The 20,921-nt window shown below is 37.7% G+C and overlaps 1 protein-coding gene across 2 annotated transcripts in view; it reads left to right on the top strand.

The window, feature by feature from the left end:
* The window catches only part of ITGA9 (integrin subunit alpha 9), a 217,515-nt gene extending 203,600 nt beyond the window's left edge, over window positions 1-13,915 (top strand). For both annotated transcript variants that reach the window (XM_083824914.1, XM_083824915.1), the window contains one exon: window positions 9,174-13,915. In XM_083824914.1, the coding sequence (XP_083681040.1) occupies window positions 9,174-9,272 (99 nt within the window). In that variant the 3' untranslated portion in view covers window positions 9,273-13,915. The remainder of the gene's footprint in view (window positions 1-9,173) is intronic.
* Window positions 13,916-20,921: the final 7,006 nt, after the last annotated feature.

The following is a 20,921-nucleotide window of genomic DNA, read 5'->3' as shown; positions in this document are numbered from 1 at the left end:
AATATGTGTGTAGAATGAAAAATTGCAAATAAGAACCTAAGGTTCCAAGGTTCCCCACTGCTGGAACACAACATGTGTGTTTACTGGAAGCCATTAGCATCCCTCATACCCAAATGCCAAGAACAAGAGAAAATGTGACTTACATAGTCTGAATTCTCTCTTCAAGCTTGGTGTCACAGTAGGAAATGCTGTGTTATGACTTACACCAATCATAGCCATTTCCTCCTGGTTCAGCTAAACCCATGGAAGTTGTTTATTCTGATAATTATGGGCATAGTACAACTTTCATTCAAATATTTTTGGCAGGTCAAATATATCAAAATACAATTGTAAAGCTACTTTTTATTGATTCCAGAAATAGTCTTTAACATTTAATCTCTGGTTTTCAAACAAAGCCAGAAATACTTCATCAGTTTTTCTTTTTTTCTTTGAAGAGGAAATGGAAAGCACGGATTGAGATATATCTTAAATTAATTGCACTTTCAGGAATGATATATCTAATTGCTGTCCTGTTCCCTGCTGAAATTCAAGAAATCAGTCTATAGTAATTTGTCCAGACATATCTGCAACAGACATTGTGTTTTCTCCAGTTTTTGAGACTGGTAATCAGAGATGAACTTTGGATGATGGCTATGTTCATTCTACGACTTTTTTTTAAAATAAACTACTTAGTAAAATTTTGCAATAGGAAAAGATTTTTAAACTATTTGGAAGTGTTTATGGGTTTTAATGTTGGCTAATTTGCTCTTCGATTACACTTAAAAGTATGCTTGCAACATCTGTCATGCAAGTTACTGTACTAAGTTACTATCCTGCAAGAAGTTCCTGCTTTCATTAAACTCAAGTTGCCAGAACTCAGCACTGAAAGATCTTTGAGAGTTCAGTCACAGGCGTTCTCTTTGTTTCTGCAGCATAGAACTTCCTTAGCAAAATATATGCACAAATGAACCAATTGCTAGGTGAGTATCAGTCATGTCGGAGGCAAACAAGATCTTACCTATGTGGTGAAGATATTCCAAGGGTAGACACCAGAACCACCAGCTTTATTCTTCACCTCATTAGCAAGCAGGTCCACTGAATTCAGTGGACAACTCCTGGGAGAAAAGTTGTGTGGGAGGAACATGACTGATGACTGGGCTTTGCATTTAGAGTGGAGTGTGATGTAGCCTTGCAGTGTGAACGTACCATACAGATCTTGATATGACTTGTCACACAATGAATTCCACATCAAGTACATCAGTGACAACAGCAAAACACATACTCAAAAAATACCAAAATACTAAATTAGATTGTCTTCAGGTGTCCATCTCTGTGTGCAGTTCTCTCTTTTGCACTCCTAAAGACGCCTTTTGCATGTATGAGGCTAGACTGAATTTGTGTATCCACTTTGAGTACTTAGCCTTACTTATGGTTTTTGAAAACTTGGCCTTTGAGACAGACATAAAGCATTTGGTTAAATTAGTAGTTTATTTAACGACTATATGAGTTCTGTTTATTAATTGACTGACTGTTCTTAGCAAGAAAAGAGCACTTAATTATTTTTTTCGTTATTATTTTAGCCTCTCAAAGTAAATGCCTACTAAAAAGTATGTTTTAAAACTATGCTTATTTTATTACAAAATCACGTGAAATGGATTTCCTTTTAAAATCTACAGTGGATTACAAATCTTCACTCTAGGTACTAATACTAATATCTTGAGTCAGTTTGCTAGCTGGATGAAAGTAACTTAAAAGTTAGGTGGTATGTTGCAATATTGTGTACGCTACTACTTGTTTTCTGAATAGCAACGTCCCTCTCCCAATAAATCGGAATTAAGTACAGTTGCTAGGCGTCAAATTCTTCCCGAGTAGCTAATAAAGTGTTTGTAGAGGTGAACTTACCGTTAAGAAAGTTGCTCAACTTCTCTTTGCCTCAGTTCCCTAGCTGCAGACATATTTATATACGTTGTGTATATATACGCACACATTCCAGCCACTTAGGGAAAAGTGATGTTTGAAGCATATGTGTTTATTTGCTTGCACATGTTTCATTGAGCAAATGCTGATCTACGTTACGGAAAAGCTAAGGGATTTGCCTCCCAAAAACTCAACGAGAGACTGAATAATCAAAGCCAGACCACTGGAGTCCTCACGAGCTTACCTTAACCACGATATCATCCTTCCTCCCAAATACACGGCTTCTCCTTTAACTACAGCCAAGGCCTATGGCAGCTTTCCAAACATGCCTTTTCCTCACAGGGGGGCCCAGGCAGTGGCAGTTTGCCAGTCCTCTATGGAAAAGCTGATACACAATATCTGTTCATGACCCCTCTGTACTGTGGCAGGGGTGCTTTAATTGGGAGAAAGGAAGTGGTGCATCCTCTTGGAGCTGGCGGCCTGCCAGAATTATCCAGGGCCACGTGAACCCAAGTGCAAAGCGTTTTTTCTCCTACCATCTTGGCAGCAATAAAATGACATGCACTTAAGAAGCAGTGATCTATGTCTGCAAAGGGAAACACTCTACCCTTCCAGTCCTAGCAGCACCAGCCTGCTTTGCAGACATTCAGGTTATCACCACTCTGCCGGCTGGTGACATCTTGGTGGGGGTGAGGTTCCTGATCTCCCTTTAACTGTAATTAGCTGCATACTCTTTTTTAACTGTGGTATCATTTGAGAGAAGGGAGAAGAGTTCATGAGGCATGCACCCCAAAAAGGTGATAAAAGGCTAGTTTAATTCTTTATGAAGGTTTGCAAGGTAAGTGGCTAGGGACCTCAGCCTAAGTTAAAGAGATTGGTTAGTAAAAACTCATGATTCTGGAGCATGTCCAGAGAGAGGCCACGAAGCTGGTGAAGGGCCTGGAACACAAGTCCTGTGAGGAGCAGCTGAGGAAACTGGGGTTTTTCAGTCTGGAGAAGAGGAGGCTCAGGGGAGACCTTATTGCTCTCTACAACTGCCTGAAAGGAAGATGTGGGGAGCTGGGGGTCGGCCTCTTCTCACAGGTAACTAGTGGTAGGACTAGAGGGAATGGCCTCCAGTTGTGCCAGGGGAAGTTCAGGTTGGAAATTAGGAGACATTTCTTCTCAGAAAGAGCAGTCAGGCATTGGAACGAGTTGCCCTGGGAGGTGGTGGCATCACCATTCCTGGGGGTGTTCAAGGAAAGGTTGGACGTGGTGTTTAAGGACATGGTTTAGTGGGTGACATTGGTAGTAGGGGTATGGTTGGACCAGATGATCTTGGAGGGCTTTTCCAACCCTTATGATTTTATATAAATCCAGACTGTAGCTCTTAAGCAGGTATGTCTGGATAGTTCTTATAGTAGATGAAGTAACTGTATAATAGAGAAAAGGTGGTTTGCGATTAAGGCACCAAACCCAAAGTACCTTGTCAAAGCCTAGTTCAGTGGGGGTGATTCTCAAATTTTTGTTTCTTAGCTACATGTGTCAGCACTTTGTTTGCTCTCCTTACTTGCTGGTTTGCACTGTGGTCAGTAATCTCCATTAGAAGACGTTTGTCAGCGGAGGCATACTGATAAAAGTCAATACTTTTTTTGTGTGTGTGCAGCTAAGTACATCAGTATGCAGTAGAAATTTAATGAAATATTGCACCTCGCTGATTGACATTAGTGGCAAAAGTCTCTCGTACAATAATGGAGTCTGTATGAACATTGTTCACAAACCTATATTCCTAGCTCAGTTATAGTCTGCAAACACTACTGTAAGTCAAGTCATAATGATATTTTACAGCAGTATGTAGCTGTTCCTTTTTCTTTTTTTTTTCTTGTTTCTTAATGGAAGACGTTAATGGGAAAAGTACTTTTTTAAACAAATATATAGCATAACCATTCTTCTACAATCCACATTTCAAAATATTTCTCTTTTTATTTGTTTGGCAGAATACGAGTCTCACTGGGTATGATAAAAATGCTTTAGGCATTTACCCAACAGTAAATATAACAAAGCCAGTGGTATTACTTGCACTCTCATCAGCTTTGTTTTTTCCCAACTGTGGATTAAATTTTATTTTGTAACATCCTCATTCTTCAAACGTATTTATGGTTGGCACCCTAGAGAGAGTGCCACATGATCGTAATGCAGGAAATGTCAGCTAAGTGTTTATACTTTCAGAATTTAGAAAAATACAAAGTCCAGTAATTCAGTGACCAGCCTGTGGACATGCAGATGGGAATGAAGAAAGCAGCAGCAGAAAAAAAGACAATAATTTGTTGTGATGTTAACACTTTGGAATGACTTTGACTGGGGTTTTCAGTTTGTGTCAGTGCTTGAAGAATGCATCTTCATGCGAGTGTTGGTAGATGGCACTTACTGGTGATTTTTAAGGGATTTAAACCTGACATGGCAGCAGAAGGGAGTTGTGTATGCTAGTGAAAGAGACTTTGAATACTTGAGATTGAATAGATGACTTGACAGTGCTGTTGCATGGCGAGAAATAACTTCACACTATCAGGTGTAATTCCCCAGACTGCAAGTAACACAGATTTTCTATTGCTTTGTTGTTCTGTTTTGCCAGGAACATGCTTTGAGCTCAGCATATACTGTAGATGGCAGTAAGGTTATGCTAGAAAAAGGTGCACATACTGAAATAACTAAATTAAAGTATATGTGTAAAAATCTATGGATGGTTTTAGGTTTCAAATCTAAGCCCCCTCCTACTTACAGCAGCTCTAATCCTTACTTGAAGCACCTCCAGAAGGGACTGGTCATTGTTTGTCTATTCTGGTAAATTAACTTGCTATTTCCTTTTTGCTTGGTTCTGCCTTAATTTGTGTGAATTTGTTTAAAAGCAAGGAGACATTCCTTTGCAGTTTATCATGGCAGATGTGAAGTATGACAGTTTGTGGGTTTGCAAATATTTCAGTGTCTCACTCCTTTTCCTGGTGTAGGGTGTGAATCCATTGTGAGTATCACTGTAACCTCAGGATTTTGTCCCTATGTTTCCCAAGGTATAATGTCCCTCTTTCTCCTCTCTTATCTCCACACAGAGGAAAGGATCTGGGACATGGTGCCCCTGGCTTGGCAGTTCCCCTCTGGTGAGGTCTTTCAGGTTTAAGAGTAAAGCATGGTTCAGGCTGAGTAGTGCCCCCCTCCTGAGACCTTTCTTTCATCCACACTGACTCAAAACACCCCTAAGGGCCTCTTCAGCCTTCCCAAATCATTTTCACCCAACGTTGAAGTGTTGGCTAGGGTTTGCTTTTCTCCTTTCCTATGTTACCCTTGGTGGCTGGTCTTTCCTCTTCCGTTATAACCCTTTATCTTCCCATGGTACTCTCTCCTTGCCTCCTATAAATAGGATCTATTGCTTTTCCTCTGATGAGTACCTTCCCCAGGCACAGGTTCATCATCAGTCCTTTTCTCGGCTGTGGTGGTGTGCATGATGGGGTCATGAATCTGGACTTGGTGTTCCTTTGCCATATACATACACACATATTTATGGAAAAGAAACAATAGTAGAGAATCATGGCCCGTGAAACAGGCTGGAGACCATTGGTCCACTGAAGACTCCATTTCCACAAATGAGATTACAGCAATAGCTGACAATTTCTCCCCTTTGCCCTGCTTGACATCCAGCACTGAGTCCTAGCTGTCTTCACTGGGTTTTCTAAGTTCTGTTAAGGGCTTTGCATTAGCACAAAAAATATCAGAGACTATAGGTCTCTGGTGTCGCTTCTGCCCCAGTGACAAGAGACAGTATATAATCATCCCGTTGCACCATTTCTCTTGCTTGGGTCCATGTGTCCTCCTCCTTTTTATCCCCTTGTCTCCTCACTGCATGTTAAACTAGCTTGTTCTCTCCACCTTGCCACAGGCACTTCTCCGCCATCACCATATGGGTTAACATTGCTGTCATTTTTAATGAAATCAGTTTATTGTAAGGAGATAGATATGTGGGCTGTGTGGTCTCTCGTGAGGCAATGATTGTGTTGTGATTCCTTCACAGCCATTCCCAAAAAATCTTTCTGGTGATCAGAGGGCCTTTATCTCATTAAGCGGAAATATGCTGTGTTAACGCTAAGGAATAGTATCCCATAACAAAGCATGCCCTTGCCTTCTGGGTATGGCAAATATATCAGATTCCTGACCATTATTTTACAAAGTGTCCAATAAAAAAATCCTTAAGGACCGGTTTCTCATTTCTATTATGCTTAAATTAAGCCCTCTACAAAATTTTGGATTACCTGCAGCACTTACAGCGAGTGAACATACATGGCTTCACAGTGGCACCTGTTGGTGCAGGATTTCATACTTCGTTAATATTTATTAAGGTCTTCAGCTCACTTTTTTGCCCTGCTGGATAGCTATACAAAAACATTCTGTATCCAGTAACAAAATAGTAGAATACCAGAACCATCATAACCAACTTTTAAAGATAATTCCTGAAGCAGATGTTCACGAACAGACCATTTTTATTAAAATAACAGTGGGATAGAGTTTGCTTTTGTTTGTTTGGCCCTCGAGGAAATTAAAAAGCCTTTCTATAATTTTGATTATAACTTCAAGTGAGGATTTTATTTTACCAAGGATGTGTTTGCATGAAGGATGGAAACCTTAAGGGTTTAAAACCTGTTTTTAAAAGCTACAAATTGAACTTCTCTTGTTAATCTTAGGAATTCAAGTCCCCTGGCAATTTTCTTGTCTATGTGCAGAACTTGTAGGTCTGCTATAAAAAACTGATAATACAAAAATGTCACACACTTCTTCAACACATCTGCTACCTGAGCATATGTAAGGTGTATCTGCAGGTTCCTATGACTAAAATAAGTACTTATGATTAATCCTACTGGGATATTGGGACAAATATTGGGACAGCAGAGGTGGAGTAAGTTGTAACTTATTTTTTTGTTCGTTGCCAATAAAACTATTCACTGGAGTCTCCATGCTGGAGCATGAAAATCTAAGGGAACTTTTGTTCTTGGCTTTAAGTCTTTGTTGATACAAATTACACTGGCATCAACAATGAGATTTTACTGGGATTTTATGACGTTCTTATCTTGAGGATTTATTCCCCAAATACATTCTTTGCACTGATATAGCTGTATGTACAAGTCAAAAAATTACTAGCAATGATATTTTCCTTCTACAGAAGAAGGAACTTGATCTGACTTTTTTGAAGCAAGATTGAAGAACAGAGAACTAGAGACTTCTCTTTATTATTTTTTTTCTGTATTCCTGAGTCCACTGTTCTGAACGGGAAGTGAGGGAGACAGGGACCTTCAAAATTCAACAATATCCCTTTTGTGTGGACATTTTTTGAAACAGAAAGACCATTATCAGCGTGTTTATATGTACTGAGCAGCTGATAAAGCTCTGCTTGTGGTGGTTGGGGAGCAGACTGTGTTCACAGTCTGTGTACAAGACTACGAACAAATCACATTTCAGGTCTGATTTCAGTTATCCCTGGTAGCCTCTGGAAGGTCACTTAATCAAACTCTGTAAAATCAAGATTTTAGGCATTTACATATATGTCTGTCTCTTGTGTATTTATAAAGTGATTGTAGCTGTGTGTGTAACGCACATCCATGCACTCAGGAGGGTACACCTATCTCTGGATTAGTAGCGTGCATCAGGGCTGTGGTCCATGATTACACAAAAAAAGGAACTTGTTAAACTGTGCTGCAGCTTCTGTGTCCTTTGCACAGAAGATAAGTGGTGGAGGTAACAGGTGTTGAAAAGGTGGTGTGTGTCTGGTCTCAAGTTGCCATAAATCCAGGATGTAGTTGGGGTTCACTTGCAAGGACCTGGGCTTTATAGGAACCTCTGCTGGAAAAGTGCTTTCATCTGCTTGAACAAGCTGCCTTCCAAACCCCTGCAAGTTAAAATATACTTGAAGAAAATTAAAATTGCTAAGGAACTGAAACTAAAAAGTCCAAATTAACAGAAACTTAGTAGTGACAAAACAGCACAAAATATTCCTACATACAGCCAATTGGGGAATAAAGGATGGCAATAACTAGATGATAGAGGAAGACTAAAGCATCGTGTTTTACCCAGCAGGAGTAAGAAAACAGGTTTGGAGTGGTAGGAGTTACATAAATGTTTAATTAAGATGAACAAAATATTGATTCAGTGGTCTCGATGGTGCACTACTAAACTTGAGGAGTTGTTTTTGAATGCCTACCAAAGTCTATTATTAAAACAACTTTTGTTTATTTGAAAGACTTATAAAAAAAAAAAGGCAAACAAAAAATCCACAACCACAGAGATACGAGAGGTCTTTACCCAAACTGAAATGAAAACTGCTTGCTTTTTTTTTTTTTTTTTTTAAACTCAGTACAGGGGTTTAGGAAACAAGAAGATATGCAGATATGCAGAAGTGATTATCAGCTTGAAAGCTTGGGGAGGAGCTATTGTTGATGCTCTGCATTTTGTAGGATCAGGCTTGTATTTTGCCTTCTGACCTTACACTGCTGGTAGCAATGGCACAAGGATTGCATTTAGCAAAAAGAAGAATCTGAAGCTGTTTCCTCCAAAGGATCCTAATGTAAATGATTATTAAATAGAAAATTTGAGATCTGAGTTGACGTTGCTGCCAGGAAGAGGAGAATACCTGTAGTTACACAGAAATGGGCTTTTACTTCTAGAAACAGGGGAGCCAAAATGGCAGTGGACCTCTTCAGAGCTGTGTTGGAGCACCAGCAATAGACCATACTGGCTTTTCTTGAAGAGGAGTTTATGAAAAAAGCAGATAGTTGGAGTTTGGGAGATGGCCATATTGAATTTTTCTGATCTCTTTTGTTTCATGCATTTGTGGACACTGAGAGCACAGTTCATAAAACTCTGGCAGCCTTTACATGGAACCCAAGGGCTAGCCTGGTTTTTAGGTTCATATCCAAAATTTGCATTAGTCTTCATTTGAAACCAATAAACCTGTATCTGCTTTGTCTGGTCTGTGCTTGTTAGAGATATGTTATGTGTTTTTGTTTTTTTTTTTCAATTTTACTTTATATAAGAGGAGTCAGAGTAGTTCAGCTATAGGGAGCAGAGTACTTGTGAAGATTTGGGACTCAGTCTGATCTCATACTGATGTAAACAAGGAGCTATGATTCTATGCTTAAAAATTGTATATTGATACCTGTGCTATTTTCTTTTTTTTTTTTTAATTTTTTTATTTTCTGACAGTGTGAGTTCCAATTTAATGATTCTGTTACTTACCACTGTAATCTCTTTTTGATTTACAGATGGGCTTCTTTCGCCGGAGGTACAAAGAAATTATTGAGGCCGAAAAGAACAGAAAGGAAAATGAAGATAGTTGGGACTGGGTCCAGAAAAATCAGTGAACTGCCCACAAAAATGAAAAGCCCAGTCATGTGACACGCCCTTGCTAGCCTATAGGTCCTGCTTTCGTATCTTCCATATGTGGAAGAAGGAATCTTCTCCAGATTTTTCGGAGGCCCCATTGATGCTGTGTCCTTATCACTCTAACAAGCTAGGGAACATATCCTGAGGCAACCACTGCGGCAATGTCGGGTGACTGGAGCAATTTACACTTCATATAAGAGCTGAACTTTGAACTTTGGTAACCAAGCTGCAGTGCAGAGCAATATTTATGAATCCAACTCTGTGGTATACCCTCAGGGGAAGACTGTTACCTAAAAATATTTTTTATAAATATAAGCTTTTTATATTGATTATGTCTTTATATTTGTATCAATGGTTTATAGTTTCTATTGAATAGCTATATAGTTCACTCAAGCACTGATATCTGGCTAAATCCTTGGAAATACATATATGTATATATAAATCCTATTGTACTTTTAAACTTCAATGCAAGAGACAAAGATTTTCAGATGAAAGTAGCTGGAAATGTCATATGCTTAATTCACAAGGCTTGGTAATATTGTATATAGACCATTTAATGACAATAAGCCAAAATCTTTTCTCTGTCTCTGTTTTGAGTTGAATTTGGTGTTTGATTTATAAACTAAACAACCTTAAGCATTATACATATATGGTGTTCTGTATTTGAGTCTATGCTTCACTGACCTAAATGGGAGAGGATGAAAATGTTTCCTTGGTGACATGTAGCAAGACTTGTAGCTCACCTTGTATCACTAAAGAAAGCATAAAATAATGTTTTCCTTTTGGAAGTTTTCTCTTGCTGTCTCTAGTGTTGTGGTCTAGGACTGGACAGTTGAGACACCAAAAGGATGTAATTGGGCCAAGTACTTTGGCATTATAAAGTCCTTGGAATTTAAAAAAAAAAAAAAAAAAAAGGAAAAGAAAAGAAAAAAAGGAAAAGAAAAGAAAAAAAAAAGATGGAGCCTTATTAATGTTAAGAAGGATGTTTTTTAAGCTACTGTCAATGATTGTGACCTGTTGCTGTCAAAGCAAGAAAGCAAGTGATGAATTAATGCAAGCTATGACCATTATACCTGCCTTGTGAGTTTTATACACCAGTCATGAGTTTGTTTATATGATAATTTTAGGAGAGAGAAGTAGATGCAAGCATTAAAATGTTCTTTGGATCTTGAGATTCCCTATGTGGGTGTTCCTAGTACAGAATGTCATCCATTCATCAAATGTTAAGAAGGAAGTTAGTCAAGGTGTAGATGTTATTGAATCTCAGATTGCCACTTTGTTCATTGCTAATTCCTTAGAAAACCATTTTTATTTTTTTTACTTGAAAGACACTTTTTTGCCATATGTCTTCAAAAAGCTCTTGGATTTTTGACTAGAAACAGTGGAATTCTGTGAAAACTTGGTTTTAGATTCTATTTGTACTTTGCACCTTGTGTAAATAAGAAGTAATTGTGTTAGTATAAAATTCATCTAAGGGAAAGAAGGATCAAGTTCTATGATAGAAGATGAAGGATTAACGGGAATGAATGGTGGCAGGAGATGTTTCCTCACATAAGGGTAAAGTAAAAGAACTGCTGGACATTTGGAAACCTGAATATAGGGCACATGCAAGAAATCTGTCTGAAAACATGCCTAATTCTTGCTCTTCCTTGGAAATTCATTTATGGCTTTAAATTTAAAAAAAAAATAACCTGCTTCCTGTTTCTGTCCCCCCCCGGCATTAGTTGCCTCCTATTACTACAGTATTGATCAATAGTTATTAACTTAACTATCTGCACCCATTAGGCAGAAGATGGTTCTTAATTGAATGAAGAATATCAATTTGTATGACCAAAAAAAAAAAAAAAGCTATTAGTCTATTTGATTATCTTTCTTAAAATAAATTATTGTTGATTTGACAGATCTGGTATAGTAAGTGATCATTTAAGCTAGAATCTGAAAAAAAAACTGCTGAGAACAAATCCTGCTATAACCACATGTAGTGGACTGCACATTTTGCATCAAAGTGCAAAACCAGAAGGCTCACAGCCTTCGACTGCACTATTATATTAGAGACTATAGAATTTTTCACAGTATGATTCTTCTGACATCACTTAGTTTTTTTCTGCTAGGAGTATTTAAACCTCATGTATCTATTTTTTCTGTTGTTGTAAAATACCTAAGAATGTCAGATAGAAGTTAGACATGAAATTGATTCGTAAGTATGAATTGAGTAAGAAGTTGCTTAAAATATATTCTGAAAAGCAAGTAATGAGTCCATTTATTTAGCTGTAATATTTTTCAATATCTGACTTCTTTAAAACTGAGTTTTAAAAAAAAAAAAAAAAAAGAAAATTTAAAAGTGAATTCCCTGAAAAAAAATAATTCAGGGGACAAGAGAAACAAGTTGTGAATTTAAACTGATTTTGAAAAGTTTCTATCAAAAAAAAATTAAATTTCCTTGGAAAAATTGAAATGCCTCCATGGCATTTCCACTTTTTAAACAAAAAATGACTTTCAAAAATGCCAAAAATGTTTCATTTCAATATTTTAAGAATCAAGAATAGATCTTTCTTTGAAACGTCTTTTAAAAGTGTTTGAAGAAGAGAGTTAAAGAAGGTGAAATATCTATTATTCATCCTGCACAAGTCCTCACTTAAAGAAAATCAAGGCACTGGATAGATTAGTGAAAATAATCCATAAATTCTTAGTATCATCACTGTTATGTACTAAGTAGTTCCATTGTCACACATGCTTTTGTTTTTCTATGTATACTTGTCTTTTTTTTTCAAATTACAGTGTTGCTCTTGCTTAGTTCCAATTATGAGAGTCAGATTTAACAACGAAATGTACCAATACTTAATATTAAAATCCTATTGTTGCATCTTTCCACTCTTTATAGAAGCAGAGGAAAAAAAAAAAAAGAAAGAAAAGAAAGGGGAGCCAAACAAAGTACTCACTAATATCAATTGTCTGCAATCAGTTTCAGAAATCTTATGAAAATGTAGTGTACTTCAAGAATGTATAGCAAATCACTGTGCTACAGTTCAGCTGTTTTTTATTTTAATTAAAAAAATATAATAAATGTAATTGTATCAAAATGCAGAGGCATGGTTACTTTGGAAATTGCTTCTAGGGTTCTGGAAGTTACCATCTGTCAGCTGCTTGTTAGTTCCTTTGTGCTGTACCGCTCACGCAGTAGGGCTGGTGGAAGTCATTGTATGGGTTCTCCCAGTTAATCCATTTCAGGACTAAGTCATTGTTTGTCTTGGACAACTTCATCGAAAGGTTTGTTGAATTGGCATTGGTTTATTATTTTTTCTTTCCCCTGTAAAAGGCTCACTTTGCACTGGCCGTAAGCTATGCAGGTAGAAGCTTAGAAGTGGGGCATTAACATTTTCAAATGTGTCATCTAGCACCTGAGAGATCTTTTATTTTAACCCTAAAGTTATTTCTGTAATGTGTAGATGTCTTCTTTCCAATAGTACCCTTATAGTTGCTTTTAGGGCAGGAAGAAAATAATCTCAGAAAATATGAAAGGGAAAAAAATGTTAAGGGAGAATTCACTTAATGCAGAACCCATACTGTTGCAACCCCATTTACTTTCTATCTTCAAGATGGAATTCAAGAAGGGGATCACAGTTCTTTCAGAGTTTAGCACAGGGGCGAATTTTACTTCCCAAGAGCTGAGAGCGTTTGCCACTTTTCACAGCATGCTTTGCATGCATTTCATTTACAAACCAAAATTCTGCTCTTGGTAGTGAATTTCTGTCAGTTCACTGCAAGCAGCAGCAGGGCTACTGTGTTCTGAGACTGTTTTGGGGATGCCCTGGTATTTGGCCATTATTGTTAATAAAAATACTAGGTATGTTTTACCGAATAAACCTACAATGAGGAAATCACTTGGGTTATCTGAGAGAGAATCTGTGCTTGATGTGAACCTCAAGCCCTTGAACCACTTGAACAATCCTTTCATCTCAAAGTGGGAAAGGTTTTTCTCAATGCCTAGCATACCAAGTGAGGACAGCCCTCTCTACCTTGATACATGAGAAGGAATGGCCCTATCTACAAGTCAGTCATGTGCGAGTAATTTGGCTTGCTGAAAGCAACAGTTGCACAAAGATTGTGTTTGGCAATATTTAGTATTGACTTTCTTGAATGTCTTCTGTTTATGGGCACATTTTGGAGTCTTGCACAAGTTTCAAGCGTAGTATCCATGTGATGTGGGAATATATAATATTGCTTTAAGGATTAAGGAAGTCATAGAACTAATTTCTATGTTTTTCCAAGTCCAAACAGACGCTAAGGGTTCTTGGATAAAAATGAAAGTAGGATTTGTTTCCTTTACTGTACATTCATTAAACTGGCGTGAAGACTATAATGGCTTTTGGAGCATGGTTTGCATATGCAGTAGGGTACCCACATCATCACCTTTTTCTTAGAATGTCACTCCTTATGTATTGTAAAATTGTGTGTCTTTTTGTGAGCTTGTGGTTGGAAGAATGTGTTCACTCTTATTGATGTCACCTGTATTTAGAAGCTCATGTTCACCTGTATTCTAATTCACTTGCACTGTTTTGGAAATGTCAGGTTTACAAAAAATACAACTTTTTTTTTTTTGAATAAAAAGTGGCTGCAAAATTATGCTAATAATATCATTTTGTCACTTCTTGTCCTTGTCCAGCTCAAGTATTTTTCTATTAATTAGGTGAGACATTTTCACATGTATGTTTGAATTAAGTGGTATGTGCATGTGTTTATCTGCTTGTGGATAATAGATATCTTTCACTGTCATTCAAAAACTTGTATAAAACCTAGGTTTTTGGGGACTAAGAATATAACTAGCTTGACTACAATATTGTTAGCCCATGGAAATAAAATAACAGCAGTAAGAATCGTTTATATTCCAACAGTATTGCTCCTTCAACATGAAATAATACCCGTGGTGGTGATATTGCCCTATGTTAAGAGTGTTAACCTGTGCAACTTTGAGTTCTGTTTAAATCTGTATGAATTAGGATGAAAGTGAAGTTACTCATTTTCACATATTTTTTTTTCTGCAATGATTTGTATTTCATAAGTAGCTAAATAATATATTTGATATATTTTCTTCAACTCCATCCGTCCCCATGCTTACTCTATCAAGGGTAAGAAGCTGATGAGAAGCCATAAAAAAAGCTGATTTATTTCTACAGCTATAATGTCTCCTTTTGTATTTCTAATACCTATTAAGAGGTTCCATCAGTGTTGTCTCCTCGTTTTGAGGATGGATGGAACTTTAGTGGTAAAACTTGAACTGACCTGAACCTTCATTTGAAAATAAAACTGAAAAACTGAACATGAAATTTCAGGCTATCCCTTTCCTTCTTTTCTAGTCCATTCTCTGCTTTTTTTGGAGACCCTCTGTGTAAGTGCCTACATGTTCTCCAGACATACAGAAACCTTCTGTTTCCTCTGCTTCATGGGGTCAGCTAAATATCTAAGAACAGACTGGGCAGGGTTAGGACCTACCCTGTGACTCAGAGCATGTTTCTACTGGTGGAAGACCATGGCTTCATGTACCACAATGGCATTAGGAGTGCTCTAAGTAGATATGGGTCCTGGCATGCAGGTAGCAGCCTTCAAAGTAAAATATTCTCAGTCTGGAAAGCTTTCTTCCGGACAAAGCAAGCATCGCTGGGTAAATGGAGTAGGAGGATGCTGCTGCAGAAAGGAATGCAAGGCACGGTTTGCTTTTGAAGATTAGTGGAAGCTTCAGTGCAGCAGCAGCTAAAATAATAAACAGAAGCTTTGAGAGGTACTAATACGTTGTTACGGTGCGAGCATGTATGTTTGTGGAAGCAGGCGGTGGCTTTCCCCTCCTGGGGAAGGAGGATTGATGAGCTAATACTGCCCCCTGTGGGGCTTGCTTGCCTTTTTTTCTTTTTAATGAGCAGAGAACAGCAGTCTGTACATTGCATGATTTTGTGTGCTCCCTTCGACGTAAGTGGTTTTTAAGAACCTCTTAGGAGCCTTATCACAAAGCGACTTTGCTTTAGAAAACTGAGATGTCTCAAGCCTGAAGCCTTTTGCAGATTTATTTGCATATTGTGTAGTCCTAGGTAATGTGTTTTGGTTTTGATTAAAATTTTGACTGCCAGAATGGTTAAGGAAAGTGTCGTGGGAGTCACGACAGGTGCAAAGATCTTATGGTCCTCTGGCCTTGGTTGGTTTGCCAGCAGAATTAAGATATGACAAAAGCACTTTTTAAATATTTTTTTTAATATTTTTTTTAAGATTAAGATGCACAATACTATCTGAAGAGAGACCAGAGAAACCACATCTAAGGTTCTGTGTAAATGGCTGCAAATGGAGATTTTTATTTAAAAGCGTTTTTGACAGAGGTAAAGTGGAATAGTGGGGAAATGAGTCATCTTAACAAAGGGGCGATGGAAATCAGTTTTTCATGTCTTAGCCACGTTGTAATTATCTGTGACTGTTTAGAAAGATCAATTCTGAATTTCCAGTACATTTCTCCTTTGCTTTTGATGTAGTTAGTGTCATTTTAATGCCTGAGCTTCTAGATGTGCAATGTTTTGGTAAGTTAACCAGCAGTTCAACACCTGTAAAGAATCAGAAACTAATGAAGTAGTAACCGTGAGCATAAAGTTCCCTGTTGCAGACATGTATTGAGATATGATGTATTGACTTTCATGAAATTATTCTAGGTTTATACTAACACAAGTGAAAAGGGACTTAGACTCCCTTGAAGCTGAAGGACACACATCATGAGACAAGCTTTGCACTAATCTGCGTAAGTGGTAATTTACAGTAATTTCTGTCATTTAAATAGTATTCCTCTGGGTTTGCTATCTGAGAGCTGTGTAATTCAATCCTAATGATGCTGCTCCATGCTATATTCAGAAAGAGAAAAGGAACAGTAAAGAAAGTGATCACTTCATCCAGCAGAGAGAGCTAATTATATACAATCTGTCCTACACCAGATTCTCAATGGAGATGGGGCCGTTGAGAGGTGGATACAATCTGCCCCCTTGCCTTTATTGAACTTCAGAACTCAGGCTGGTGGCTAAAATTCCTACTATTTATTTAGACAGATTTTGCTCTGTTGATTTTAAGAGAATGGCCCAGAATAGGAAGCTGGCAATAAAGTGTTTACCCAATAAGAGATCAGAATACCTGTTCAATGTTAAATTCATGATGCTTACATATAGTCTTTGATGGAAGGTGACAGAAATAGGGATAAAATGCTTTTCCTGTTTTGTTTTCTGAGTGGAGGATGAGAGATCGCATTCAACAGCATAAGAAAATACAAGTTGTTTGTAAGATTGCCAAATGCCAACGTAAAGATATGGTGTTGGTGCCCTGTTTCCTAGCTCAAGACTGTGTCCATGATGTGACTTCATCAACGGAGAGGCCCATGCTTTACCCTGGCCAGGTGGCATGTGTCCCTGTACAATAACCTTGTCTCACACTCCGCTGCCTGCTCAGCTGTGCTTGTTCCACACTCATTAGTCATCTTACAGAAACTACTGACTTTTTCACGTGATCTCTTCTTAATTTCTTCCTCTGCTTTATAAGTGTTGATTAACCTTTTCTCTCATTTTTGTCTAAATAGGAGAGCTACCTTAAATTTAAGTGATTTTTTTTTTCCTCTAACTTGCACTTAGTTTGAAATGTGCTATTTTTGTTTCAGGTCTGAAGAAAGGTTTGTCCTTCTGAAAACTTGGCAGTTTTCCCAACTACATCCATGGTTTTAAGGACTGCAGGAAGTTCTCTTGGGCACTGTGGTCCTTTCCTTGGCTTGCTTTTCATCTAAGTTGAAATGTACACTATCAAATCCCCAACGAACGTGAAATCTGAAATAGATACATAGAGACATGAACATGTGACTGAAGCCTTTTTTTGAAAGCAGACAAATCATACAAAAAGGCCAAGCCTGCCAAAGCCTCAGCCCTTCAGATTAATGTAAACATTTTGTTTGGAAATTCTGAAATGCAATTTAGGAGCATGGGATTGGAAGGTCCTCAAGTCCAGTTGCCTATTTTCTTTGGCGTCTACTCCATATATTTCCTTTCTTGAACTAACTGAACAAGATCCAGTCAAACCACTTAAATTTCTTTTCCTTATTTTTCTTGCTAAAAGACTATTCTAGCACCTCATTTTGATGCTGCTGTTAATGGTAATTTTCATCCCTATTTGTTCTCATGCCAACAGAGTCTTTTTAACTTAAATATTTCCCTTCCTTCCTGTTCTGAGTTGATCTTTTTTGAATATGGGTGGCCATAAGAAGACACTGTTTTCTACATGGAGTATTGAATGCCTTGTTCATTGTTTTGTACATCACAGGTACATAAGCCTGGCTTGTGAGTTACCAGCTCTCTCTGAGATGTCTTGAACAATGAGAGACATTGAAAACTCAAACACAAGAGACCTTTCTCAAGGGTTTTTCATCTACAGGTCTGAAGAGTCTGGAACCTAAGCATCATATGTGCCCTGTGGAGAAGGTTGTTATGAAAAGAAGTGATCCATTCCATGGCTGCACCTGGAACTGCAGCTCCTTGGAGCATAATGCTTCCTGCTAGTAAAACTGGAGAGGAACTGGGGAGGTTCTTCATATGAGGCTTTGGCTGTATTTTGGCAGAAGTTAATTGAAACTGGTGTGTGTATAGATATAGGTATAGATAAAAGCACAAAGTGTTTTGATTTCAACAAGTTAGTATTTTCATCAAAGGGCTGCCAACTAGTGCTGACCATTTTCAAGGTGACCAAGGGACCCATTGGTCTTACTTATGCTTGGAGTTTTTCTGAAGTTGTCATGTATTCAAGGCATCATTAATTATTGTCTAGTTAATTACAGCAAGGTGATATAGGTAGAAAAGTGTGCTCTGAAGTGTTGTTGTCAATTATAGCTGACAATTAAGGGGCCAGGTACATGTTTTATTTAACAGGATAAATATTTCCCCAGATGTTGAGTATCTGTAAGTTCATAACCACACAGCTATTTGGTATCTGATAAACCAAAATCACCTTCAGTAGGTACTCATTTAAGATGGCTCTGTTTTTGTGTAGTAAGAATGGCTTATTTTGATGACAGGTAACAAAAGCTGACATATACTATGAAAGGACAATGTTAGTTATCAAACATTTCTGTTTGGAATAATCTTTTCCTCAATAAACTGAAAAATAAAATGGCCAGAGTGTAAATGGGTCTTAAAACCCACATATATTTTTCCACATACGGAAAAAGTGACGCAGGCTAAGTGCCACACAAGAATCTGGAGTTATCTTTTTCCATATTAACTTCTTATAGCAGTTAACTCTTTATGTTGTTATTCTTTGGTAGACTAGCATTGGGTTTAAGCTAAAACTTACGGAAATGGTTCACATACTCGGTTCAATGAAGTTTCAATTAATTAAGATTCTGATTTAATTCAGCTTTCAATTTGTATATTTATTGTATTTATAGCTGTAAATTTTTATAGATAGTTTTGTAATGCCTGGCATAGTGAATTCCAGATGGATTAGAGGGTTTTTATAATGATACAATATGCTACCTTTCTCATGAATTAGAAATGCATCCACCTTTATGTTGGCAGAATTTGTCTGCCCTCACTGGTTAGGGTGTGTTTATGTAAATTGGGACAACTCTGGGGTGTAGCCAATGCATAGGCAAATACTCAGACTTCGCCTCACTGATTTTGCTTTCAATGGGAAACTGACTGCCACGTAAAAAAAAATCCACTAATACTTATTAGAAATAAAATACATCACCTCTCACTCAGGAAATCCCAGTGATTTCTACACTTGAAACAGGAAAAATATTCTGGGGAAATGTCACTCCCCACATGGTCTGATCTTTGTTCTTGTTGTATGCTCCCCAGACAGTTGGAGACTGGATGCTGGGCAAAACGGACCTTAGGTTGGTGCAGAGTAGGCATTTCTACATCCTCATGGCTTTCAAGGAGCCTCCATCAGCAGAGCAGGCACAGGAAACTGTCCAGATGAGCTATGGCACCAGAGAACAGCTTTGGCTTCCTGAGGGAGAGGTTTTGCTTTGTTTTGGTGGTAATAATAATAATAATACCACCTATTTCCTTATAAGTTAAAAAAAATCCCCATAACATTCTATATAAGTTAAATGTCATTTTAGTCACAATAATAGAAGATAATAGAGAATAAGGAAAACTGAGAAGACCTTTTTTTGTGCTTCATCTTTTTTTTTTTTTAACTTGACATTTGTGTCTTTCCTGTTGCAGCTGGAGAGTGAATTATTGTAACAGTTCTTCTGTCACCCCAAAATACCTCCCAAGAAAATCAGTATTTCATACTAAACATATGAGAGGCTCCCAATATCAAATATCCCAAGTATCACATATCAAATACTCCCAATATCCAGTTTCCCAATATCATTTTGTATCATCTCAGAATTCACCCAAATGATGACTAAACATTCTGTTTATTTCCATCATTGAAAGTTTTTGCTCCTTCTGTCATAAATCTTTATAATTTTTTTTATTGTCTAGCATCTTCCCATCACATAGCAGAAAGCAAATGCCTTCCCCCTGCCACTCCGAACATATGCTCCAGCTACAAACATTTCAGGTTGTTCCCAGAGGAAAATCGTCCTTCAGATGACAATCAACAATATTAATAACAACAACAAAACAAATTCTGCTTGGCTTAGCTCATCCTAAAAGCTAAAGTGCTTCTAAAGGCTAGTCAGGAATATGAATAAAAGTTAAGGCTGTCCACCTAAAGAATATCAAAGAACTGTAATTTGAAATCTTAATTTGAATCTCAAAATAACAGGTGATGGCTGCTTCTTCCATGTCTTGCAGAAATCACAAGATGTGAAGTGCTAATAAATGTTTATGCTTTGTTTTCCCCCTCTATTTTTTTTCAGTGGAGATGTAGTGCTTTGAGAGTGGAGGAATGGAAGCTTTGAAGGACTGTCCTCTCACCGGGGAGCAGGCAACCCTAAAAGCACTGCAGTGTCTTGACGGGTGTTGCCATAGCAAGCATTTGAATGCTGAAATAACCAGAGATGCTGTGGGAATGTAAAGCCAGATCCTAATATTTACATGTGAGTAAAACTTCAGCAGGACTGTCAACATCAATGTCGGTATGCACGTACTGTTTAGCAGAATCAGTCACAGTCCTTAAGACCATTGCAGCAGATGTGTCTAAGAGGAGAAGTCATGACTACAGTGATAATAAATCTAGTGTTGGCAATTTTTCCCAGGAACCAGCAGAAATCATTAACTCATTTCATGTAAGCCACTAATACATGTGACACTAAGTTAAATACTGATACTGGGTAAATTTAAATCTGTACTTTTAGAGCTGAATAACAGCAGACTCAGCTATCTGTCTCCTGAGCTGTTGTCTGTATATTAATGTTACACTATGGCCCAGATGTTCCAATACTTAGACCCTATTATGTGAAATAAAATAAACACTCCAAAGCTTCTGTAGTATTAGAAGATCCTACAGGATTTTGATCTTTATCTTACAGACTTATCTCGATGTAAAAAACTACCTGTCATGAAAAAGGTTAGCCAAAGAGCGTGAAAGCAGACTGAAACACAAAATTTGGTTTTAACAAAAGTGACACTGGTCCTATGATTTAAGAGCAAATTATTCCAGTG

This window comes from Anser anser (assembly GCF_964211835.1).
Source record: "Anser anser genome assembly, chromosome: 2".
Taxonomy (NCBI): Eukaryota; Metazoa; Chordata; class Aves; order Anseriformes; family Anatidae; genus Anser; species Anser anser.
Note: the sequence above shows the minus strand (reverse complement) of the source record. Positions and strands in the feature narration are given on the sequence as shown.